Genomic DNA, 22408 nt, shown 5'->3' on the forward strand with positions numbered 1-22408 from the left:
TCTGTTGGCCTTTTGGTGGTCTGGAAGAAAGGGCCAGACCCCAGAAGCTAAAAGACAAGCCTGGTCAGGGGTTGACCTAAAAGGGGAAGGGATGGTGTTGTGGGCACAGTACCCAGAGGCTCTGGGGTGGGGGTGACGAGGGTTGCCCTGTGAGTCAGCCCACTGGTATGTGTACCTGGTAGGGGAGGGATGTCAGCTGTCCAGGCAGGTGTGTGTGGACGCGGTGAGCCAGGCAGGGCTCTCCCAGCTGAGGATGTGGTAGCCTTGTTTACTTCCAGGGATAAGAGCAAGGTGGGGGCTCTTCCTTCCTCCTGGGACTGAGCAGTGCACTGGGATCAGGGCCCCTCCAGAGACGTTCGTTCCCCATTTTTTCTTCCGCTGCTCTGGCCAGGTGGGGCTCCAGGGCAGGGATGGGTCACAGCTGATAACCTCTGTTAGCACTTGATAGTTGACTGATGGCTGTACCACTCAGCCTCTGACTTCAGCCTCATGACAGCCACTTCTGAAAAGGGTGCTATTAGTCGTCAGCCCACTTTTTAGATTAGGAAACTGACTCCCGTGTTAAATAATTAGCCCAGGATAGCACTGCTTATATATGGGAGATGTGGGACTCAACCCAGGCAGGATCTTCAAAAGTCCCGTGCTGTTTTTCCTGCATAAGACCACCTTTTCTGGTAGAAACCCAGCACTCTGACCCAAAATAGCTCAGGAGATAACAGAAGCAGAGGCTGGGCAATTTGGGGGCTAGGACTGGGCTGGTGCTCAGTCTGGGGGTGGTCTCAGTTCTGGAAAGTGGAAAAAGAGACTGTCTAGCTTTTTCCTGGGCCAGTGTCTCTCTCTCAGGTTAAGGACCTGCTCTTCTCCCTGTCCTTCCAGTAGCTCTCCTGGCTCTCTGAGAAACGGTGGGATGAGAATTCCGGGTGGGGGAGGTGGAGAGTGGGTACCATCTCTGGGCTAGGCTGGGCCACCTGAATCCCACTGGCCCAGGGCCTGAGCCTGTTCCACAAGGAAGTGGCACAGAGTGTAGGTGGAGATGACACTAATTGACCTGAGCTGCTTGTGCCTTCCTGCTCTGATAGAGGGTCCATGGGAGCCCCACTCCAGAACCCGAACCTAAACCTCTGGGTTCTGGTCAGGGAGATGAGCTGGTTGGGGCTCCCTGGTCTTGAGACCAACCTTCCTCATTTGGAAACCCCCCCCCCCAACAGACTGGCCTGTTTGCACAACACAGGGTGGAGTGGGGATTTCCTGGGTCACTGAGGAAGCTGGGTAGGGTGTGAACGGAGTGTGAGCTCCAGGCCATTTTTAAGGGCGCTGCAGTGCTCTGGGGGGTGGAGGGGAGCTATTTGGTATCAAGGAGTCCATTCTCAGATGAGCCTCACTAGAGGTTGGAGGTGGGAAAAAGCTGGACAAAGCCATCCTGGAGGCTCAGATGGATCAAGACAGGCAAGGTGGACAGAGGCTCGGGGCATCTAAGCCTTTGATTCTTGCACAGGTTAGAAAAATCCTCAACAGGGTGGGTTAGCTTGTTCCCCTTTCCCTGTCTGTGGCCAGGCCAGTCCAGTCCAGATTCCTTTGGCCTCCTGAGCACCCTGGTCTTTCCTTCACTCCCCTCACTTGCCCTCCCCCTCTTTCTGTTGGAGGAGTGGCTTAGGAGGAGGAGTCTGTTTCCTGGAGATGTCCTGAGGCCTGGCAGCAGGGGGCGGGGCTGGCTTTATGGCCACTCTGGCCCTTTGTCCTCTTGAGGGGGTAGGAAGTAGGGAGTGGAAGGGCAGAGCATCTGCCCCTTGCTCCCAGGGCCTGGGGCTGGGTGGATGTGGCTGGTTTGGCCCAAGGCCTGGTGCATCACTCCACTGTCCACTGGGGCTAGCCTGTCTGTCTGCTAGGGAGACTGGCACGTGTCTTGTCTTCAGCTTTCTGAAGAATGTAACGAGGGAGGCACCCCCGTGGCCTTGTCTCTTAGAGGTCACCCCAGAATCTGTTCCTCTTGGACCCTTTACTGATTGCCAGCCAGGCCCCCAGAGTGTGGGTTCGGTCCAGACAGGGGTTTTTCTTTCCTGCTCTTCTGGTTCTGTTTCCCCACATCCCCGGGAAGCCAGGGCCTCCTTTTCTCATTCTTCTAGGCCTCCACACCTGTGTCTGATATGCTTTTCTGTGGAAGTTCTCTCCTCCCATCCCTTCACTGACCCTGTGTGTCCTCGTCTTCCCCCTTGGGTCCACCCTGTGTGAGTCTGCCTCATCAAAGAGGAATCTCTGTGACTCAGCCTCCCACTAGCATTCTTATCTCTTACCTTCTCTTCCTTTCAATTCACTCTCAACGCTTGACATAACTCTCTGTAGAGCCTTACTAGAGGGTAGTTCAACAATATCCATCCAAACTGTAAAAGGGGGCGCTTGGCTGACTCCGTCGGAACAGTGTGCGACTCTTGATCTCAGGATGGTGAGTTCAGGCCCCATGTTAGGTGTGAAGATTACTTAATAAATAAAAACTTTTTAAAAACCCGGTAAATGGGGCACCTGGGTTGCTCAGTGGGTTAAGCCTCTGCCTTTGGCTCAGGTCATGATCTCAGGGTCCTGGGATGGAGCCCCGCATCTGGCTCTCTGCTCAGCAGGGGAGCCTGCTTCCCCCCCCCCCCCGCCTGCCCCGCCTCTCTGCCTCCTTGTGATCTGTCAAAAAATAAAATATTAAAAAAAAAACAGGGGCGCCTGGGTGGCTCAGTGGGTTAAAGCCTCTGCCTTCGGCTCAGGTCATGATCTCAGGGTCCTGGGATCAAGCCCCACATCGGGCTCTCTGCTCAGCGGGGAGCCTGCTTCCTCCTCTCTCTCTGCCTGCTTCTCTACCTACTTGTGATCTCTGTCTGTCAAATGAATAAAAATCTTTAAAAAAAAAAAAACCTTTAAAACAACAACAACCAACCCCAGTAAATGCACATAGCCCCCAACACGTTCCACTTGCAGGAATTCATCTTGTGGTCATACTTACATGTGTGTAAACCAACTTACCAGCCAGTTACTCACTGTTTATAACACTGAAGAATTGGAAACCATCTAAATGTCCATCAACACAGCCTATAATTGGATATGGTAATGCTGTTTTAATAATAATAATAAACCTGAGGCAGTCTGGTTTAGTTCTTAGTAGGGAAGGGAGAGGAGAAGAAAGAAAAAAGGAAAGAATCTAAATCACGAGGAGACCGGTGTACTTGTTAATTAAGTTGTAAGTTATGGTGCATTCATATACTGAGTACTGTGCAGCCAGAAATAAAAGGAAATTGTTTCCATGTTGCTATGGAATGATTTCCAAAACATACTGTGGGAAAACCATGAAAGAGATCTCGCATGCTTCTGAATTCAGTACTATCTCTCTTGATACAAACACATACACAAAATAGTACGAGTGGATCTCCCACTCCCCCTGCTTGTGTTCCCTCTTGGGCTCTCTCTGTCAAATAAAATCTTAAAAAAAAAAAAGATTTTATTTATCTGAGAGAGTATGAGCAGGAGGGGAGGGGCAGAGGGATAAGCCAACTCCGCTTTGAGCAGGGAGCTGGGTGCGGGGCTCCATCCCAGGACCCTGAGATCATGACCTGAGCCAAAGGCAGATGCTTAACCCACTGAGCCACCCAGGTGCCCCTCTTTTGTACTTTTTGAATTTTTTATCCTATATATGTACTGCCTAAGTTAAAAACAACCCTGAGATTATAAAAAGTAGTCACAATCACATTTCTAAGTAGATGGGTGACTTACAGCATGGTGTCTTAGAAAGAGCTATGGAGTCAGATAGACCAGGGTCCAGATCCCAACTCTTCTGTTCAAAAACTGAGTGACCCCGGGCAAGTCATTGAACCTCTCTGGTGTCAGTTTTCTGATCTGGAAAGGGGCAAGAATGCAGTTGTGGCATGATGGTTAGGAACGTAGGTGACTTAGATCAAGGGTCAGCAAACTTCCTGTTAAGGTTCAAATAGGAATTATGTTACGCTTTGTGGCCCGTATAATCTTTGTTCCAGCCACTCCACTCTCTTGTAACGCGAAAGCAGCCGTTGACGATATGTAACCAAACAGGTAAAGCTGTATTCCAATTCATGGATGCACATTTGAAATTTAGGTGCTTTCCCCTGTCACAAAATACTAATCTTCTGGGGCACCTGGGTGGCTCAGTGGGTTAAAGCCTCTGCCTTCAGCTCAGGTCATGGTCTCGGGGTCCTGGGATCGAGCCCCGAATCAGGCTCCCTGCTCAGTGGGGAGGCTGCTTCCCCCTCTCTCTCTCTGCCTGCCTCCCTGCCTACTTGTGATCTCTCTCTCTCTCTCTCTCTCTCTCTCTCTGTCAAATAAATAAATTCTTTAAAAAAAAAATACTAATCTTCTGATTTTTTTCAACCATCTAGAAGTATAACGGGTAGTGGGCCAGATTTGGCCTGCAGGCCAAAGTTTGTCAGTTACTACTGTAGATGATACGGTCGCCAGCAGACTAAGTTAAACTCTTGGAAGCTTTGTCAGTAAACCCAGCTCCATGTCTCTCTCCATCTCTGGCCTCTCTGGAGCTCGCATGCACACTTCTGCTGCCCGCTGGTCACTCCTCTCAGTGGTCTTCCCTCCCTCAAGTTCAGCTTCTCTGATTGAACCCCCCAGGTTCCCTCTAGATTGGGTTTCCTTTCTGTCTGCGTCCTGACTTCTTTTCTACCTGCCAGTGCCTGTCAGATAATGGAAGCATCTGTCCGACATTCTGACCACATCCTCCCTTCCATTCCCTCTAATTCCGAGTACTCCCTTCGCATGTGCCCTGAACTGCTGTGCTGGTCCCCTCACTGGCCTCCTCGCTTCAGAGAAGTAATTCAAGATGGGGAGCCTGGGTGGCTCAGTCAGTCGGGCATTTGCCTTCAGCTCAGGTCACGATCCCAGGGTCCTAGGATCGATTCCTGCATTGGGCTCCCTGCTCAGTGAGGGGCCTGCTTCTCCCTCTGCCCCTCCCCCTGGGTGTGCTCCTTCTCTCTGACAAATAAATAAAATCTTTAAAGAGGGGGGAAGCACCTGCGTGGCTCAGTTGTTTAAGTTGTTTAAGTGTCTGCTGCCTTCAGCTCAGGTCATGATCCCAGGGTCCTGGGTGGAGCCCCACATCGGGCTCCCAGCTTAGTGGGGATCCTGCTTCTCCCTCTCCCTCTATCTCCCTGCTTGTACTCTCACTCCCTGTCAAATAATGAATAAATTTTTAAAAAGGGGGGCGGGGAGTAATTCAGGACAGAGGGATCACTTGCTGTATCCTGGAGCTCAGGAGGGCCCCTTCCTCTAGACTCCTGGACCTCGATCATGCATCTAGGAAGTCCGTGTCTGGTGCAGCCCTGGGCTCCAGGACCCTGCCACTGCTCATGGCCATGGCTGTTCCCTTCCTGTAGCGCCAGTTCTTAAATGTTTGAATGTCATTTCTGCTGTGTCCACGTGCTCTGGCTCCGCATTGAGAACCCTTTGAGGTATGTCTCACCACGCTGGCCTTTTCTTGTCCTCCAGACCTGCCTTGCAAAACCCCAGCTCCTTTTTTTGGCTCACATTTTCTGCTGTTATCAATAGCACAGCACATTCTTCCCCACAGCCAAACCAAAAAAAAAAGACAAAAATTAAAAAATTAGAAACTCATTACTCCGCTGTCCGCTGGGGCTCTGACTTCCTGTGGCCTCTTCCTGCTCGGCCTGTCCGCTTCCTTGTCTGGGACACGCACCACGCATTGCTTCATCTTGACTGGTCTTTTCTCCCATGTTGCTTCCTGGTGCTCAGTGTCATCTGCCCATCAGGACTGGAGTCCCCTCAAAGGCAGCATCTCCCTTCCTGTAGCTGCTGAAACAAAGTACTACAAACCAAACCACAGAATTTTTTTTTAAAGATTTTATTTATTTGAGAGAGAAAGACAGTGGGAGAGAGCATGAGCGAGGAGAAGGTCAGAGAGAGAAGCAGACTGCCTGTGGAGCTGGGAGCCCGATGCGGGACTCGATCCGGGACTCCAGGATCATGACCTGAGCCAAAGGCAGTCCACCAACCAACCGAGCCACTCAGGCGTCCCCAAACCACAGAATTTTATTGTCGTACAGTTCGGGAGGCCAGCACTCTGGAATCCAGGTGTTGGCAGGGCCCAGGTCTCCCTGAAGCTTCGGGGAGGAGCCTTCCTGGCCTCTTCCAGCTCCTGGAGGCTCCAAGTGTTCCTTGGCTGCGGCTGCATCACTCTCATCTCTATCTCCATCTTCACACGGCTTCCCTTCACTCTGTTTTCTCCTCTTCTGTCTTCTATAAAGACATGTGTCATCGGATCAGCCTAGTCAGCTAAACCCGAATGATCTCATATGGAGATGCTTAACTTTGTTGCTTCTGCCAAGACCTTTTTTCCAGAGAAGGTCACATTGACAAGTTCTGGAGTTAAACTACTCCAAACTGGAGTAGTTCGGGTCCCAGCATTCATCCTAGTATAGGCAGGAATCCTGCCTTTTTTTTTTTTTTTTTTTAAGATTTTATTTATTTATTTGACAGAGAGATCACAAGCAGGCAGAGAGGCAGGCAGAGAGAGAGGAGGAAGCAGGCTCCCTGCTGAGCAGAGAGCCCGATGCGGGGCTCGATCCCAGGACCCTGAGATCATGACCTGAGCCGAAGGCAGCGGCTTAACCCACTGAGCCACCCAGGCGCCCCAGGAATCCTGCTTTGATCTTGTTTCTCCGAAACCCCTAACTTGAGACTGGGGGAAGCCGCAGGCACACACATTGTCAGACTGAGGGAGGGTGTGACTCCCTGGAGACCCCTCGTAAGGGGAGGCAGAGTCCGTCTGCGGTGCCAGAGGCAGGCACTCTCCTCCCATGTCTGTAAGCTCTGGGACACCAAGGCTTGCCATGTTGCTGCCCAAGGACTCTGTGCTTCAGACCTCTACCAGGCTGGCCTTCCCAGACAGCAATCCAGACCAACAGAATGAGGGGTAGTAGTGTTACTTACTTGGCTTTTCAAAAAATATTGTTACTTTAACTTTTTTTTTTTTTTAAGATTTTTATTTATTTATTTGACAGAGATCACAAGCAGGCAGAGAGGCAGGCAGAGAGAGAGGAGGAAGCAGGCTCCCTGCCAAGCAGAGAGCCTGATGCGGGGCTCGATCCCAGGATCCTGGGATCATGACCTGAGCCGAAGGCAGAGGCTTTAACCCACTGAGCCACCCAGGCGCCCCTTACTTTAACTTTTTAAAGCAGTTAGCAGAAGTACCTGGTTGTTACAGAAAATGGGAATAAGCTCCTCTCTCATGCATATTTTTTCCTTATTTGGGATCAGATGGCACATGCTGTTCTGTATTTTGCTTCCAGAAGCAGGTTTTACCCTAAAAATGCCTTCAGGGGGCGCCTGGGTGGCTCAGTCAGTTAAGCATCTGCCTTGAGCTCAGGTCATGATCCCAGGGTCCTGGGATTGAGCCCCATGTTGGGTTCCTTGCTCAGCAGGGAGCCTGCTTCTCCTCTCCCTCTGCCCCTTCTCCCCTGCTCATGTTCTCTCTCTCACTCTCTCAAATAAGTAAATAAAATCCTTAAAAACAAAAATGCCTTCAGTATACCAAAGACACATCTAAATAGAGGGCAGGATGCTGATTTAGTTGTGAGCCCCTGCCTGGGCCCTATGCATGCTGCTGAGCCCCTGTGTGGCTCCATATTGTTCCCCCACTTCAGGAGAGCTCTGGTCCATTCTGTGAGAGTTGACCTGACCTTAACCTTCCTCTTCAGCGCCCCGGATCCCCAAGGTCCGGGCAGGCATAGACTTGAAGGTGCAGCCCCAGGAACCCTTGGTGCTGAAGGACATGGAGAACACAGATTGGTACCTACTACAGGGTGACACGGATGTCAGAGTAGAGGTGAGACACTGGACTGGCTCCCTGACTCCCACTTCAGCTCTCCAGGGCCCCCTTTCCAGGGCCACAGGCCAATCTGAGATTCCAGATGGGTGGAGTGGATAGAAGCCAAGGATCCCTTTAATACCAAGCCCCTGTGCCCTCCCTGTGGGGGTGGCTGTGTGGCAGGGAGGACCTGGGGCAGCCCAACGGCATCTGGGGGTCCCAGCCTCATGGCTCTTCCTGTGTGTAGAAGAATGAGCCGGACCAGGTGAAGCTGTGGGGACTCAAGGAAGGCGCCTACGTGTTCCAGCTGACAGCGGCCCATTCCAACCAGCCAGAGAGCATGACCAATGTCACAGTTACTGTGCTATCCCCCAAGCAGACAGAAGGTGAGGGAGGGGGTAGGGAGGCCATTCGTGGAGCCAGCCCTCTCTGTGGATGGGGCCCCTCACAAGATTTCCCTTACCCCCAGAATATTGCCTCGCGTCCAGCAAGGTGGGCCGCTGCCGCGGTTCCTTCCCCCGCTGGTACTACGACCCCAAAGAACAGATTTGCAAGAGTTTCGTTTACGGAGGTTGCTTGGGCAATAAGAACAACTATCTTCGGGAAGAGGAGTGCAAGCTAGCCTGCAGGGATGTGCAAGGTGGGCCTTTATGGGGTAGCTTTGGGGCTCAGGTGACTTTCCCCATGGGTGGTCTCTCCGAAGGTCAGGGCAGCGGGCGGGGGAGTCCTCCATTTCCAGGCGCCCCTGTCAGCTCATCCCTGCCAGGACCTGGCACTGACTCCTCTCACTCATCTGTTTTCTTTCTTCTAGGCCCCTCACTGGAAAGGCACGGTCCGGGTGAGCTTTGCTCCTTTCCCTATTCCCCTCACCTCGGCTAGGTCATGGCTTTGTCACCGCCCCAGCTCCCTTTGCCCAGCCCATTCCTGCCCTCGTAGGATGTGGAAGGACCACAAGTGTCCCACCCCTTGCTGCCCAGCACCCTGTCAGGATCTGCCCAGTTTGTGTGCGGGAGGGCTTGTCGGGGGCGGGGGTGCCAGTCGGGGAGCAGGGGACATGTCATAATGCCATGTTGGGGTAGAGGAGGCCAGGTCGATGATGGACTCTTGGTACCTGGTGACCTGTGCTTGAGCCTGACCTCACCCTTATTGCCATCCTGCCCCACCCAGTGTGCTCTGGCACCTGTCACCCCGCCGAGTTCCGCTGCCGCAACGGCTGTTGCATTGACAGCTTCCTGGAGTGTGACGACACTCCCGACTGCCCCGATGCCTCTGACGAGGCCACCTGTGAGAAATGTGAGGCCTAGGAGAGGGAGGGGCGGTGGGCCAGGGTGGGGGAGGCCTGCACTGTGCACCCTGCACCCCGGGGGAGACCCCTGTGGGGCCTGGGCCTCTGACCTTTCACCTTTGCAGACACCAATGGCTTTGAGGAGCTCCAAAACATCCACTTCCGCAGTGACAAAGGTGAGATTCTTCCCTGTGCCCAGGGTCGGGACAGAGGCCGGCACTGCTGTCTTCCCTCACTGTTCCAGGGTGCCTGAGGGGCCTGCTGGGTTTGTCCCCTGCAGGTAGAAAGCTGGTGGGCAACTAGGCTCTCTTCATTTCCATGTTTCCCAAGCATGGGTCCTCCTCTTAACACCTTCAGAGATTGAACCATGCCTGCATATCACCGAGACGTGATTTACTTAGCATTTTTCCTATAAATCAAGTACTTTGTTTTTGTTTTTTTTTTTAAGATTTTATTTATTTATTTGACAGAGAGAGATCACAAGTAGACGGAGAGGCAGGCAGAGAGAGAGAGAGAGAGAGAGAGGGAAGCAGGCTTCCTGCTGAGCAGAGAGCCCAATGCGGGACTCGATCCCAGGACCCTGAGATCATGACCTGAGCCGAAGGCAGCAGCCTAACCCACTGAGCCACCCAGGCGCCCAAGTACTTTGTTTTTTTAAGAGTTAATTTATTTGAGAGAAAGAGAGAGAGAATGAGCAGGAAGGAGGGGCAGAGAGAGTGAGAGAGAGAAAAGCAGATTTCCTACCGAGCAAGCAGGAATCCTAGTATCCTGTGCTCAATCCCAGGACCCCGAGATCATGACCTCAGCCGAAGGCAGGCGCTTAACCAACTGAGCCACCAGGTGCCCAAAGTCAAGTACTTTTAAAACTTAATGTATTATAAATAAACAAACTTAATGTATTAAAGGAAATGTCATCTCACTAGCATACATCGAAAGCCACTATTACATGCTGCAAATCGAGATGAACTATTAAAATAACCATAATAGGAGCGCCTGGGTGGCTCAGTGGGTTAAGCCTCTGCCTTCGGCTCAGGTCATAATCCCAGGGTGCTGGGATCGAGCCCCGAATCGGGCTCTCTGCTCAGCGGGGAGCCTGCTTCCTCTTCTCTCTCTGCCTGCCTCTCTGCCTACTTGTGATCTCTCTGTCCAATAAATAAATAAAATCTTTTAAAAAATAACCATAATAAAACAATGTTAATAGGGGTGCCTAGGTCACTCAATGAGTTAAAGCCTCTGCCTTCAGCTCAGGTCATGATCCCAGGGTCCTGGGATCGAGCCCCGAATCCGGCTCTCTGCTTGGCAGGGAGCCTGCTTCCCATCCTCTCTCTCTGCCTGCCTCTCTGCCTACTTGTGATCTCTATCTGTCAAATAAATAAAATCTTAAAAAAAAATGTTAATAAATTTTAGCCCTAGCCCCGATAGGGCTCAGACCCTGAGCCTTCTTTGTTAAAAGACCATCCAGTGTTGGATAGAAAAACCAAGACCTTGACACAATTGGAAAAGCTGAAAGAAAATGAAAATAAATAAATAAATAAATAAATAAATAAATAAATAAATAACAATAAAAAAGTTACACAAGTCAATGGAGGGTATTTCTGGGCCTAAAATTGTTGTCCAGGATCTGTCTTCCTTGTTTCTGGCAAAACTGCCAGAAGGGCCAGCTGTTTCTGGGGCCCCCTGAAGCCCTCCCTGCGTCTGAGCATGAGGCAAGAAGCATTGACCCTGTGGAGCCTGGTGAATGGCAGCAGGGAGGCCCCCCATGGACCCGCTCACCCCTTGGCCTGCTCTGTACCCCCCAGGGCACTGTGTGGACCTGCCAGACACAGGCCTCTGCCAGGAGAACATTCCACGCTGGTACTACAACCCCTTCAGTGAACGCTGTGCCCGCTTTACCTATGGTGGCTGTTATGGCAACAAGAACAACTTTGAGGAGGAGCAGCAGTGTCTTGCGTCCTGTCGCGGTGTCTCCAGTGAGCTGGGCAGTGGGGTTCAGGCAGGGGGGCGGGAAAGGGCTCAGCTAGAGCACTGTGCTCTGTCTCCAGGCCTGGGCCAGTCCTGGCTCATCATCAGAGTACCCGGAATGGGGGTGGCAGAGGGTGGCCGTGGGTGGTCTGGGGCGCTGAGGAGCAGCTGAGTCTCAGAGCCTTGAGTATTGACTTGTTTCTCTCCTCATCCTTTTGTAGAGAAGGATGTTTTTGGGCTCCGGCGGGAAAGCCCCATTCCTAACATAGGTGAGCGGTGAGCCCTGGTCTGCCCTCTCACGGACGGGTGGGTGTCCTCCCGAGGATTACCTCCGTGTGATCAGTGCTGACTGCCGAAACCTGTGTTGAGAAGGATCCTGAGGTTGGCTAAAGGGACAGAGTACCCATAGCCACAAGCAGAGGAAGGAAGCATGGGAAAGTGCATGTCATACGTTTGCCGTCAGAGTTCCAGGCCTTTCCTTGAGCTTCTGATGGAACCCAGCTGCTCATTCGCTGGAGGTCGTTCCACACCTGGCATCCATCTGACTTGGTCCTTCTGCATAGAGTGGGGGTGGGCATCAGAGCTGAGCAGGCCTTGGGAGCTCGCCTCCATTATGCCCCTTCTTCCCCCAGGCTCCGTGGAGGTGGCCATTGCAGTCCTCCTGGTCACCTGCATCGTGGTGGTGACAGCCCTGTTGGGTTACTGCTTCTTCAAGGACCAGAGGAAGGGCCTCCACAGATACGGCCACCGCCGCCAACACTACCACCCTCAGCCCCCTACCCCTGCCAACTCTACGGTCTCCACCACAGAGGACACGGAGCACCTGGTCTATAACCACACTACCCAGCCCCTCTGAGCCTGGGGCTCTCACAGCCTCTTTCCAGCTCTTGCCTGGCCCTGCTTCCTCCTCACCAAGATGGAAGCCTGGGCCGGGGAAAAGTGCGGGACCAGACTCCTACAGCCTGGCTCCCAGGCCCACTCTGCTTCTGAGGCAGGGCTCTAGCCCCTCTGGGAGACATCTCAACGAAGCCTCGGCCTCCCATTCCTGACAAAGCTCCAGGGTCTAGGAGGAGCCGAAAACCTTTGAGCCGAGTCCCACACACAGATGGACCTGTTTGCCTAGGATTTCAGAAGAAGTTGGAGTTTTGTTTCTTGGTCACAGTGGCCTGTCCCCACCCTGTGGCATTGGGAAGGGGCCTGTGGTAATGTCAGAAACTGGAGGTCCCCCAAGCCCTCCCCTTCCCACTCTGCACAGACCAGGGCTAGGGTCAAGGACGTCCCTGTATATTTTGCGCTGTAAAGTTGCTTTTTTGTTTATTTAATGTCATGGGGATGGGTAAGAGGAGTGGAAAGAGGCTGCCTCTTCCCTTCCTCCAAGAATGAGGCCTGGCCCCGCCAGCCAGCAACTGCTGTGTCCTCCCCACATGCCCCAGGGCTCTCCGGCATCACACCCCCACCCGCTCCTCTGCCTTCCACAGGCCCCAGTCCACCCACAGGGTAATAAAATGGTTGGTTCTGTGAGGCTGCTGCCTCTGCTCTGTGGGGCAGGAGACGGACAGGGCTGCTGGGGAAGAGGGGAGGCGGTGGAATAGGACCGCCCTGTACAACCGGTTCCGTGGTCCCGCTTTGGCCACCCTGCTTAGCAGGTTTTCCCACCCTTCCCGAAACTGCCCCGCAGCCCCTGAGGGTGGAAAGAATTGCCGAGTTTGACCACCAGAGGGGAGGGGTGAGAGGGCCACGGAAGAAGGGGGCCCAGGGAGGCTGCTGTGCTGCCTGGTAGCATTATGTCTTCCTGGTTTGAGCCCTGTCAAGCCTGCTTGGTTGCTGGGGCAGATCCTGAGTGCCGTGTGTAGTGGGGAACTCAGGGGCAGGGAGGGAGCATGGCGTTGAGCTCTGGGTCTTCACTCCTATTGGTGTGGGGGCCTAGGTCACCGCTGTCTCCCCTGCACCCCCCCCACCAAAGAAGTTTTGGCCTCTTCACAGGAGTGTAACTGCTTCCCAGGCTCTGAGCTCCTGCCCTGGGGCCCTTTAATTGAGGTACTCCACCCCACACCCCGCTGTGTTTCAGCCAGTTTTTGTTTGGTTAAAAAAACAAAAACAAAAAAAAACCTATGCTTTCATTAATTTCTTCAACAAATTATATATTGAGTTTCTATGTGCCCTACACCTCCAATCGGATGTTGTCAAAATAAGCATGCAGGAAGCATTGCGTAAGTGCTTTATGTATCTTAAGTTCTTGCCTGGCACCCAGCCCCGTGATGAAGGAAGTTACTATTATTATCCCCCATTTTCCAGGATGCTGACTCAGCAAAGCTGAGTTCCCAGGGTCCTAGAGGTACTAAGGACTGGGTTCAAATCCTAACATGGCTCCTAGTCTTGCCAAAGAGATACTTTTGGACTATAATAATTGCTGTACAGAAAAATAACACGGAGGAGCACCTGGGGGGCACAGTCAGTTGGGTATCCAGCTCTTGGTTTCAGCTCAGGTCATGACCTCAGGGTCATGGGATTGAGCCCAGCTTCAGGCTCCAAGCTTGGAATGGAGTCTGCTTGGGTTTCTCTCTTACTCTCCCTCTGCCCCTCCTGCCCATGATCTCTCTAAATAAATCTTAAAACAAAACATGAAGATGTGAAAGGTTGGGGGCTACAAATGTTTGCAGGTAAGGGTACATATTTGACTCCTGGAAGTGTACAGCTCCATGAATTTCCATAACCACATGCACCCAGGAGGCAAGCACCCAGATCAGGAAGCAGAACCTTGGGCGCCTGGCTGGCTCGGTTGGTTAAGTGACTGCCTTCAGCTCAGGTCATGATCCTGGAGTCCCAGGATGGAGTCCTGCATCGAACTTCCTGCTCAGAGCCGGGAGTCCCCTTCTCCCTTTGACCCTCCCCCCTCATGCTCCCTTGCTCGCTCTCTCAAATAAAATCTTTTTAAAAAGCAGAACCTTTCGGGGCGCCTGGGTGGCTCAGTGGGTTAAGGCCTCTGCCTTTGGCTCGGGTCATGATCCCATGATGCTGGGATCGAGCCCCCGAGTCGGGCTCTCTGCTCAGCAGGGAGCCTGCTTCCTACTCTCTCTCTGCCTGCCTCTCTGCCTACTTGTGATCACTCTGTCAAATGAATAAATAAAATCTTAAAAAAAAAAAAAACACAGAACCTTTCTAGCACCCCAGGATGAGCCTCCTTTTGATCGCTAACACACTACTGTGCACTCAAGCTGGACCACATCCTCCTTTCTCATCTTTTGGCCGAACTGTTCCCCAAAGGCTCCCACGCTTGCTCAGGTGGGAGACATGCCCTGAGCAGAGAGTGCTCCCTTTTCTCTGTCTCCTTATCTGTCTTCCCTCTAGGTTGTGAACTCCTGGAGACAACAGATGGTATCTTTGTAGTCTCGGGTCTCCATCACCCCACATTCCCTCCGTGACCTTAGTGAATGGTAGTAGATAGATGGCAGGGGCTAGTCTCGTTACTCTGGTCCCCCCCATTTCAGAGGATATTGAATTTTGGCTTCCTACTCTGCCAGCCATTCATCCATCCTTCAAGACTCAAAATGGTTTCGGTTCCTTTAGTGCCCCCAGCCCTGGGGACAACCTCCATTATCCCTTGGATCTCTGCAGCACCTCCAAGGCTGAGGTGATGAACGACTCATGAAATTCTGTAGCCCAATGCCTCCAACAGTGATCAACGAAAAATAAATGCTTAATTGTTTGTTGGACAGAAAGGAACTTCCCCCTCTTAGGGAGGGGTGGAGATGAGGTGAGACGATGCCAGACAAAGTGCCATCCCCGGGGTGCAGATCAGGGGTGCAGGGAGGACTCTGCCCGGTCAGCTAGAACAACGGGAAGAAGGATCGCACAGGGGCCGCTAGGGGGCACTCTCACCACTACCAGGCGCTGTGGTTTTGCAGAAAGCGTTTGAGCAAGGGTACACAGTCCCAGGCAGGCAGCAGGTGTGGAACCACAAAAGCTGAGACACAGCCTCCACTCTTCTAGAACTTACACTGGAGCGCAAGCAAAAGGAATGCAAATACTGTCAGAAACAGATTGGTTCCCAAATCGCTTTTTTCGGTGACTTTCCCAGCCATCCTCTTTTCCATCCCCACCCTTTCTCAGAACTTTCACATCTCCATTCCTTTGCACAGGCTGTTGCCCCTACCTCAAATGCCTTTCCCCCAGAAAGCCTCTACTTACCTCGTGATGAAGCTCAAAAAGTGTTTGCTGTTTCTCCAGCCAAAGCCCATTGCTGCCCTCTCCACTCACCTGCGCTGTGTACAGCTCTGGGGCATACATGGTCTGTGGTAGTGTAGGTCTGCCCTCATCTGGAGGAGGCTCCTCTGGCAGGGCTGGGGATGGGCTTTTATTTATTTATTTATTTTTCTTAATGGTACGTTCATTTATTTACGTGATCTCTGTACGCAATACGGGGCTCGAGCTCACGACCATGAGATCAAGGGTCACGTGCTCCTCTGAGCCAGTCAAGTGCCCCAGGGATGGAGTCTTATTTTACCTCAGTGTCCCCCATGCCAGGCCATGCTTGGTGATACAAGGTGTCTAACAAAAGGCTGTTGAATAAAATGGAGGCTGGTCGAGCCATGGAAATTAAGAGGGAGGTTGAGAAATGGCTTCATGGAGGAGTTATAAAAAGAGATGAGCAGGCAGGTGTGGGTGTTTCAGGCACAACAAATCATAGTGAGCAAAAGCCAGGCAGTGAAGACCATGGGTCTCGTTTTGACCAACGAGCTGCTCAATTTGACTCAAACCCTGAAAGGGAAAGCCAGGAGCTTGGTGGGTAGAGGCAATATTGGTGAATATGTTGGTGAAGACAGATTTGAGCTGGGGAAGAAACAATTCAAACTCAGCTTTAAGGAGTGGTTAGGTAAGCAGGTCATATCACTAGAGGTCACTCGATGGGAGAGGGAAAGAGGGAGAAAAGCCACACCAAGTAAATGAGGGTAACCTGTGTAAAGTACATTAGATGTGAAGGAAAGCTAATCGAAAATTTCCATGCTGGCAGCCAATCATGCTTTGATGCAAACAGCGGTTTAGCTTCTTTGATTAGTTACTAACATTTAAAGATTCAGAAAATTCATTTTTTTAAAATCTGCTTTTCTAGCTTTTTGCGAAAACTTGGGAGACTGGCAATCTGGGGCTCACATTCCTACAGCAATCCAGGCACTGGGTTTGGGTCCTCCTGAGCTGGGCAGACACTGAGCCATCCATAGACTCCACCCAGCCCACCACTCCTGGCATTCATTCAACTTTGGGACCTGCATCATCTTATCCCCTCTAATCCAACCTATCTTCCAATATTGGGGAGTTTTCTCTAAAATTTATTGGTCCCAACAGTTCCAATAAACACCGACAAAACTGAGTTGTTTCTCCCGAAATCATCCCTGCCCACTTAAAAAAACAACCCTGAATCAGGGGTGGTTTGCCCTATTGTACAAGACCCCTCCCTTCCCCACCCAGCTGCTAGACTACAGCCTGGGAAGGCACTTTCCAGTTCCCCTTGGGAGGGGGTGCTGTCAGTGGAAGGCCAGGTTGTGGGGTAAGGAGGGGAGTAGGTGAGGGTCCAGACTCTCCCACAGGGTCCCCCAGAACATCTGCCTTTTCTAACCCCCAACTGCAGGGTCATCTGGGGGTTCCATCAGTGGATCCTGGAACCAAGATGACCAAGAAAATAAAGCAAGAAAGAAATCGAGAGGCTCCTTGTGGCAGAGTTTTAAAAAAGGGGGGGGGTGGCTATATGTTTAGAACAACAAAACTAAAAAAGGGTATTTAGCCAAATGTTCCCTCTCATTGATAAAATTACAGGTGTTTTTTGTTTCCCTTTGGTCAGCCTGCATTTTCTACATTTTCTATGAGAAATGTCTATTGCTTTTGTAATAAAAAGTTACTGGTTTGAAAAAGTATCCACGTATATTCCAGTAAGAAACAAACCTTCAGACCATGCCGCTCTGTGATGGGATGGAGACAATGGGGAAGGAAAATAGGAGAGAGCTTCTGAGATCTAGGGAAGGGAGAGGCTGCAAGACTTGGAGGCTGGAGTATGAAAAGGGAGAAACTGAGTCAGTAGAGTCTGCAGGTTTTCTGTCCTGGGAGCCTGGGCGGGTGACACTGCTGCCCACAGAAACGTGGCTGTGTGGGCAGGACAGTCTCGAGAGAATCATAGAGAAGATGAGGGGCCCCCAGGTACCAGAAAGAGACTGGTTTTATTGATTTTATCGTTGGTTACTTAGTTTTTGTTTGCTTATGCCTTGCCTTCCTGAGGAAGGATTTAAAAGCAGCTTAAAAGTCTCTATAAAGTATGAAATAACATGAGTATAAAGTAGGAGGAAGACAAAAAAAAGCAAGAAGGAACATTTAAAAAGACCAGGAATAGGGGGCCTGGGTGGCCCAGTCGGTTACACGTGTGCCTTCGGCTTAGGTCATGATCTCAGGGTCCAGGGATCCAGTCCCACATCAGGCTCCCTGCTCAGTGGGGATCCTGCTTCTCCCTCTGTCTACCTCTCTGCCTACTTGTGCTCTCTCTGTCAAATGAATAAAAAGGCCAGGAACAAGGCAAAAACATACAAGTTTTGTAGTCTCTAGGCCACAGGGTCAGCTCTGCAAGTTCCTAGCTGTAGGTGTGTCCGGGCAAGGGCCAAGCACTCCAGTTGGGAGGGTTTGGGCTCAGAGGAGAAGGCTGAGCTCCTGGATTTGGGAGTAGGCTGGGGAGGAGACATGGAAGAGTGGGAGACTTCAGGGGGAGAAAAACACTCTGAACCCTGAGACAGAGCCTTTGCTTAGAGGGAGAGGACCCAGAGGAGTGAGTAGTGTTTAGAGGGGTGGTTGGAGTGGGGGGCGGGAGACCCCGGAAGAGAGCGGTTCAAAGGTGAGGAGTTTCAAAGCCCACCAGGGCCGGGAAGGAGCCAAATGAGGAGAGGAGCCAGGTGGAAACCTGAGGAAGGTGGGGAGTGGAGGCAAGGGTGGGGGCGGGGGCAGTTGCAGATGCAGTGAGGACTGGGGGAAAGAGCCACTTTCCATAGGCAGCTGTGGGAGGAAGAGAGGACTGTGCCAGGTTTTAAACATGGAGGGAGAGGCCAAAGGTACAGGGCAAATCAAACACTGCAGGGATGCAACAGATTCTAAAGCTGACTCACTAACTCACTTAGGGTTGTCTTCCTAGCGGATTTTCTCTGACCCCCTTCCCTTCTCCCATATGATCCCTTTTGCAACCAGTGTAGGACTTGAGTTCACCAGACTGACCAGGATCAGTCTGTGATCCTCAAAGAGAAGTCCATCATAGTCTACGGAAAGTAAAGGACTAGATGACAAGGTCCTTTCTATCTCCCAAACCATGATGCTGGCCTCTGATTATAGATTTGGGATCCCTGAGTGCAGAGTGGAGGGAGGCTGTCAGAGTCAAGTTATTGAGGCCCAGAGAGGGGCAGTGACTGGTGCAAGGTCGCGCAGCCATTGGTGGAGGACAGAGCGAAGCCAGTATTCCTGAGCCCCAAACTTTTTGCTCTGACATCATTTTCTACAGATGATGAGACTCCTGGCTTCAGTTTTTGTCCTTTCTCTGGAAGTGGGACAAAGGAGCCAGGCGCCAGGCCAGGAAGCTGTCAGGGCTGGTCCCAGGCCCCAGGATGCTGGGAACCCAAGGTCCACACCCATGTAAACACGGGCCAGCACTGATACCTCTTGCTTGGTTCTCAATAGCTTCCTCCAAATCAGCTCCCCACTATTATCTTGATTATCCCCACAGGTCCCCTGGGAGCCAGGGAGGGGCAGAAAGTATTAGCCCCACTTCACAACAAAGAGAAACTCAGACAAGGAGGAAGGCAGTAATTTGCCCAAAGTTGCCCAGCAAGTCAGGGATGGGGCTGAAACAGGAGTGCGCATGGGAGATGGGGTCGTCAGCAGAGCATATGGCCCATTGGGAAGGGGTGGGGTGGTGCCCCAGGAACCAAGGGTCCCCTGTCTCACCAGGACAGTGGTCTCTCTGCTTGCTCCCCAACTGCCTCAGAGTACTGGAGAGGGGAAGCAGATGGGCAGAAGCCACAGAGCATGGCCACAGGTCGGAGGGAGGAAGCCGTTGTGGGTCAGGTGTCCCTGGGTGGGGTCTGTGCTGGCTGATTTTCCACCAGCTTCAAGGGGCCCAGGGAACTTCTATGCCCCCACTGGGCCCGAGGGGCCCCCTGACATCCCTCATTGCCAAGGGGCCAGGGAGTCATCTGCACACCTGGGGAGAGAGGCAGACTGGTGCAGGTGAGGGTCAAGGAGGCCCTCTTTGCTGATGACAACCACTGGCTCTGCCTTCCAAAGGGATCACAAGTCGGGTGACCATAAGGACAGGTGACTAATAGAACTCCCTTCATTCTCAAAAATATCCTGAACCTGACAATGAATTTCATGGTCATTCCAGTTATGGGACAAATCCTCTGTTCAATGGAGAAAGCCTTGAAAATATTACACAAGGAGAGCAGGCCTGGTTCAGTGCTGACATCTTTCCCCCACATCCTACCTCGAGCCCTGTCTCCCTCTGCCCCACTCCCCAGCCCAGGACAACCGACTCTGTCCCAGAAACCACAACTCCCAGCCCTGCCCTCTAAGAGAATCATTTCTAGAGCTAATGGGGCAGAAACCTAGAGCCCTAGGTGGCTCCCTAGAAAGAAGCCTGGACCCAGGGTTAGGAAACCCAGGTCCAAGGCCCAGCTCGGGCTTCACCTTAAGCAGGGGGCTCTGTGCTTCGGTCTTTTCATCTGAAAATTGGAGCTGAGGAGAAGTTCAATTGTAAGAACAGCAGGTGATCCTGGAGGAGATAAGGCCACCTGGGCATTGCAGCAATGTGAGGCAGAAAGCCGTGATTCCCGGGGACAGCCAGCGCTGCCCAGGAAGTCACTCCCTGCTGTTGCCACAAGGTGACTCATGGGGCCCCTCGGCGGGCTGAGTCGTGCTCACTATGGTGGATCTGGCCCAGGCCCAAGGAGGGCGCTGACAGTGCGGCCCTTCTGGGAGCCCGGTCTCCTGGCAGCCACATACAGTGGGCAGGTCTGACCTGGGAGAGCCGCGGTTACCAACTGCCTGGGGCCTGGGCTGGTTGCAAAAGGGGCCAGTGTTCCTGACGCAGTCTGCTTTCGGTCTCACTCACTCTCCCAAGCCGGTTCCCAGGAGAATGGGGGAGCTCGGGGAGGGTGCGTCACCCCCGCCCTGGGCACCTCTGTGCTCCCAGGGGGAAAGCAAGCCAGGCACACCTCCTTTCGCGTGCGCACACACTCAAACGACAGCCCAGGCCCAGTATGCTCGCCAGGCACAAGGAAGCACACGGAGGGAGACCCCCTCACAGATCCACACAGCGCGCACAGACATGTAGACACAGGGCCCCCCAGGAACTTGGCCTAACCTACACGTGCACACCCAGACACACACGCAGATTTGTGTACAATACACACTCGTAAGGCCAGATACCATGTTGGTGCATGGACATGCACATCCAGAGCTGTACACATCTTGCATAAAGAGAGACGCCTACATGGACAGACACAGACACACAGACTTGTGCATATATGGAATTATTCAGAGCTTTGCCCAAAAACAATACCCACCTTCAATATGCAAGAGCAAAAACAGGGACAAACGCAGGGTGTGCGTGACCACAGATACACAACATACATACACCTTGTCATCACTTAGTATTTATTGTGCACCCGCAATCTGGTCATCCTCCCACAGAAAGATGTCCCCCCCCACACACACACACGAGTCAGACAGACACAGAAACCCAAGCTCTTTCTGAAGAGCCAAACTTGGAATTCTACGGGGTCCAATCTCCAAACCAAAGAGCAACTGTTTTTCTTAGAGGGCCAACCCATGGTGGAAAAAAAAATAATCAAATGTCAACGTAGTATCATTTATAATAGAAGGAAAAAAAGTTAGAGGAAAACAACCTCAATGCTCCCAATTTGGGGTCTGGTTGAGAAATTATGGTCAGGGCGAAATAGTAGAAATAGTAAGCAGGGGCGCCTGGGTGGCTCAGTGGGTTAAAGCCTCTGCCTTCGGCTCAGGTCATGATCTCAGGGTCCTGGGATCAAGCCCCACATCGGGCTCTCTGCTCAGCGGGGAGCCTGCTTCCTCCTCTCTCTCTCTCTGCCTGTTTCTCTGCCTACTTGTGATCTCCGTCTGTCAAATAAATAAATAAAATCTTAAAAAAAAAAAGAAATAGTAAGCTAATATACACATACGGTTACATCCCCTCTATGCCCTATGTGGGGCCCACAATCCAGAGATCAAGGGCTGCATGCTCTACCAAGTGAGGCAGCCAGGCACCCCTGTTAAAACTTTAAATGGAGGAAAAAAACCCCAAAATACAAATTTCATATACAGCATGATCACAAAAACAATTTCAAATATACGCATAGAGGGACAGGCTGGAAGGAAGTACATCAAAATGCTACTATTGGGGCACCCTGATGGCTCAGTCATTAAGTGTCTGCCTTTGGCTCAGGTCATGATCCTTGGGTCCTGGGATTGAGATCACATTGGGCTCCCTGCTCAGCGGGGAGCCTGCTTCTCCCTCTCTCTCTTCTCCCTCTCTCATTCCCTCTGTTTGTGTTCACTCTCTTGCTGTGTCTCTCTCTGTCAAATAAATAAATGAAAAATCTTCTAATTTTCCTACGAGTATCTATGATGGGAAAAAAGAAACATTTTAAAAGTCAGCTAAGTTTTGATTATACAGACATTAAAAACAATTTATATCCATCGGGCCATGTAAGAATGTAGATGTAAGAAACATACAATTTTATCTGATTAACATAATCAATATCCTTTTAAACTTAGAATCAAGAATGGAGAGGTGGGGGACGCCTGGGTGGCTCAGTTGGTTGGACGACTGCCTTTGGCTCAGGTCATGATCCCGGAATCCCGGGATCGAGTCCCACATCAGGCTCCCAGCTCCATGGGGAGTCTGCTTCTCCCTCTGACCTTCTCCTAGCTCATGCTCTCTCTCACTGTCTCTCTCTCAAATAAATAAATAAAATCTTAAAAAAAAAAAAAAAAAAAGAATGGAGAGGTGGCAGGGCACCTGGGTGGCTCAGTGGGTTAAGCCTCTGCCTTTGGCTCAGGTTATGATCTCAGGGTCCTGGGATCAAGCCCCACATGGGACTCTCTGCTCAGAGGGGAGCCTGCTCCCTCCTCTCCCTCTGCCTGCTTCTCTGCCTACTTGTGATCTCTGTCAAATAAATAAATAAAATCTTAAAAAAGAAGAGAGAGAACGGAGAGGTGGGAAAAAAGGCAAAGGCAAGAAAGAGGTAGATTATTATAGACAGAAACAGAAGCAGAGC

General features: G+C 51.7%; 1 protein-coding gene across 2 annotated transcripts in view; it reads left to right on the top strand.

Moving 5' to 3' along the window:
- Positions 1 to 12609, top strand: part of SPINT1 (serine peptidase inhibitor, Kunitz type 1) — a 14061-nt gene extending 1452 nt beyond the window's left edge. For both annotated transcript variants that reach the window (XM_047738613.1, XM_047738612.1), the window contains exons 3-11: positions 7731 to 7858; positions 8088 to 8226; positions 8310 to 8480; positions 8652 to 8678; positions 9008 to 9133; positions 9251 to 9301; positions 10925 to 11095; positions 11309 to 11356; positions 11720 to 12609. In XM_047738613.1, the coding sequence (XP_047594569.1) occupies positions 7731 to 7858; positions 8088 to 8226; positions 8310 to 8480; positions 8652 to 8678; positions 9008 to 9133; positions 9251 to 9301; positions 10925 to 11095; positions 11309 to 11356; positions 11720 to 11943 (1085 nt within the window). In that variant the 3' untranslated portion in view covers positions 11944 to 12609. The remainder of the gene's footprint in view (positions 1 to 7730; positions 7859 to 8087; positions 8227 to 8309; positions 8481 to 8651; positions 8679 to 9007; positions 9134 to 9250; positions 9302 to 10924; positions 11096 to 11308; positions 11357 to 11719) is intronic.
- The last annotated feature ends 9799 nt before the right edge of the window (positions 12610 to 22408 follow it).

The sequence above is a fragment of the Lutra lutra genome, chromosome 7, assembly GCF_902655055.1.
Source record: "Lutra lutra chromosome 7, mLutLut1.2, whole genome shotgun sequence".
In the NCBI taxonomy this organism is placed as follows: domain Eukaryota; kingdom Metazoa; phylum Chordata; class Mammalia; order Carnivora; family Mustelidae; genus Lutra; species Lutra lutra.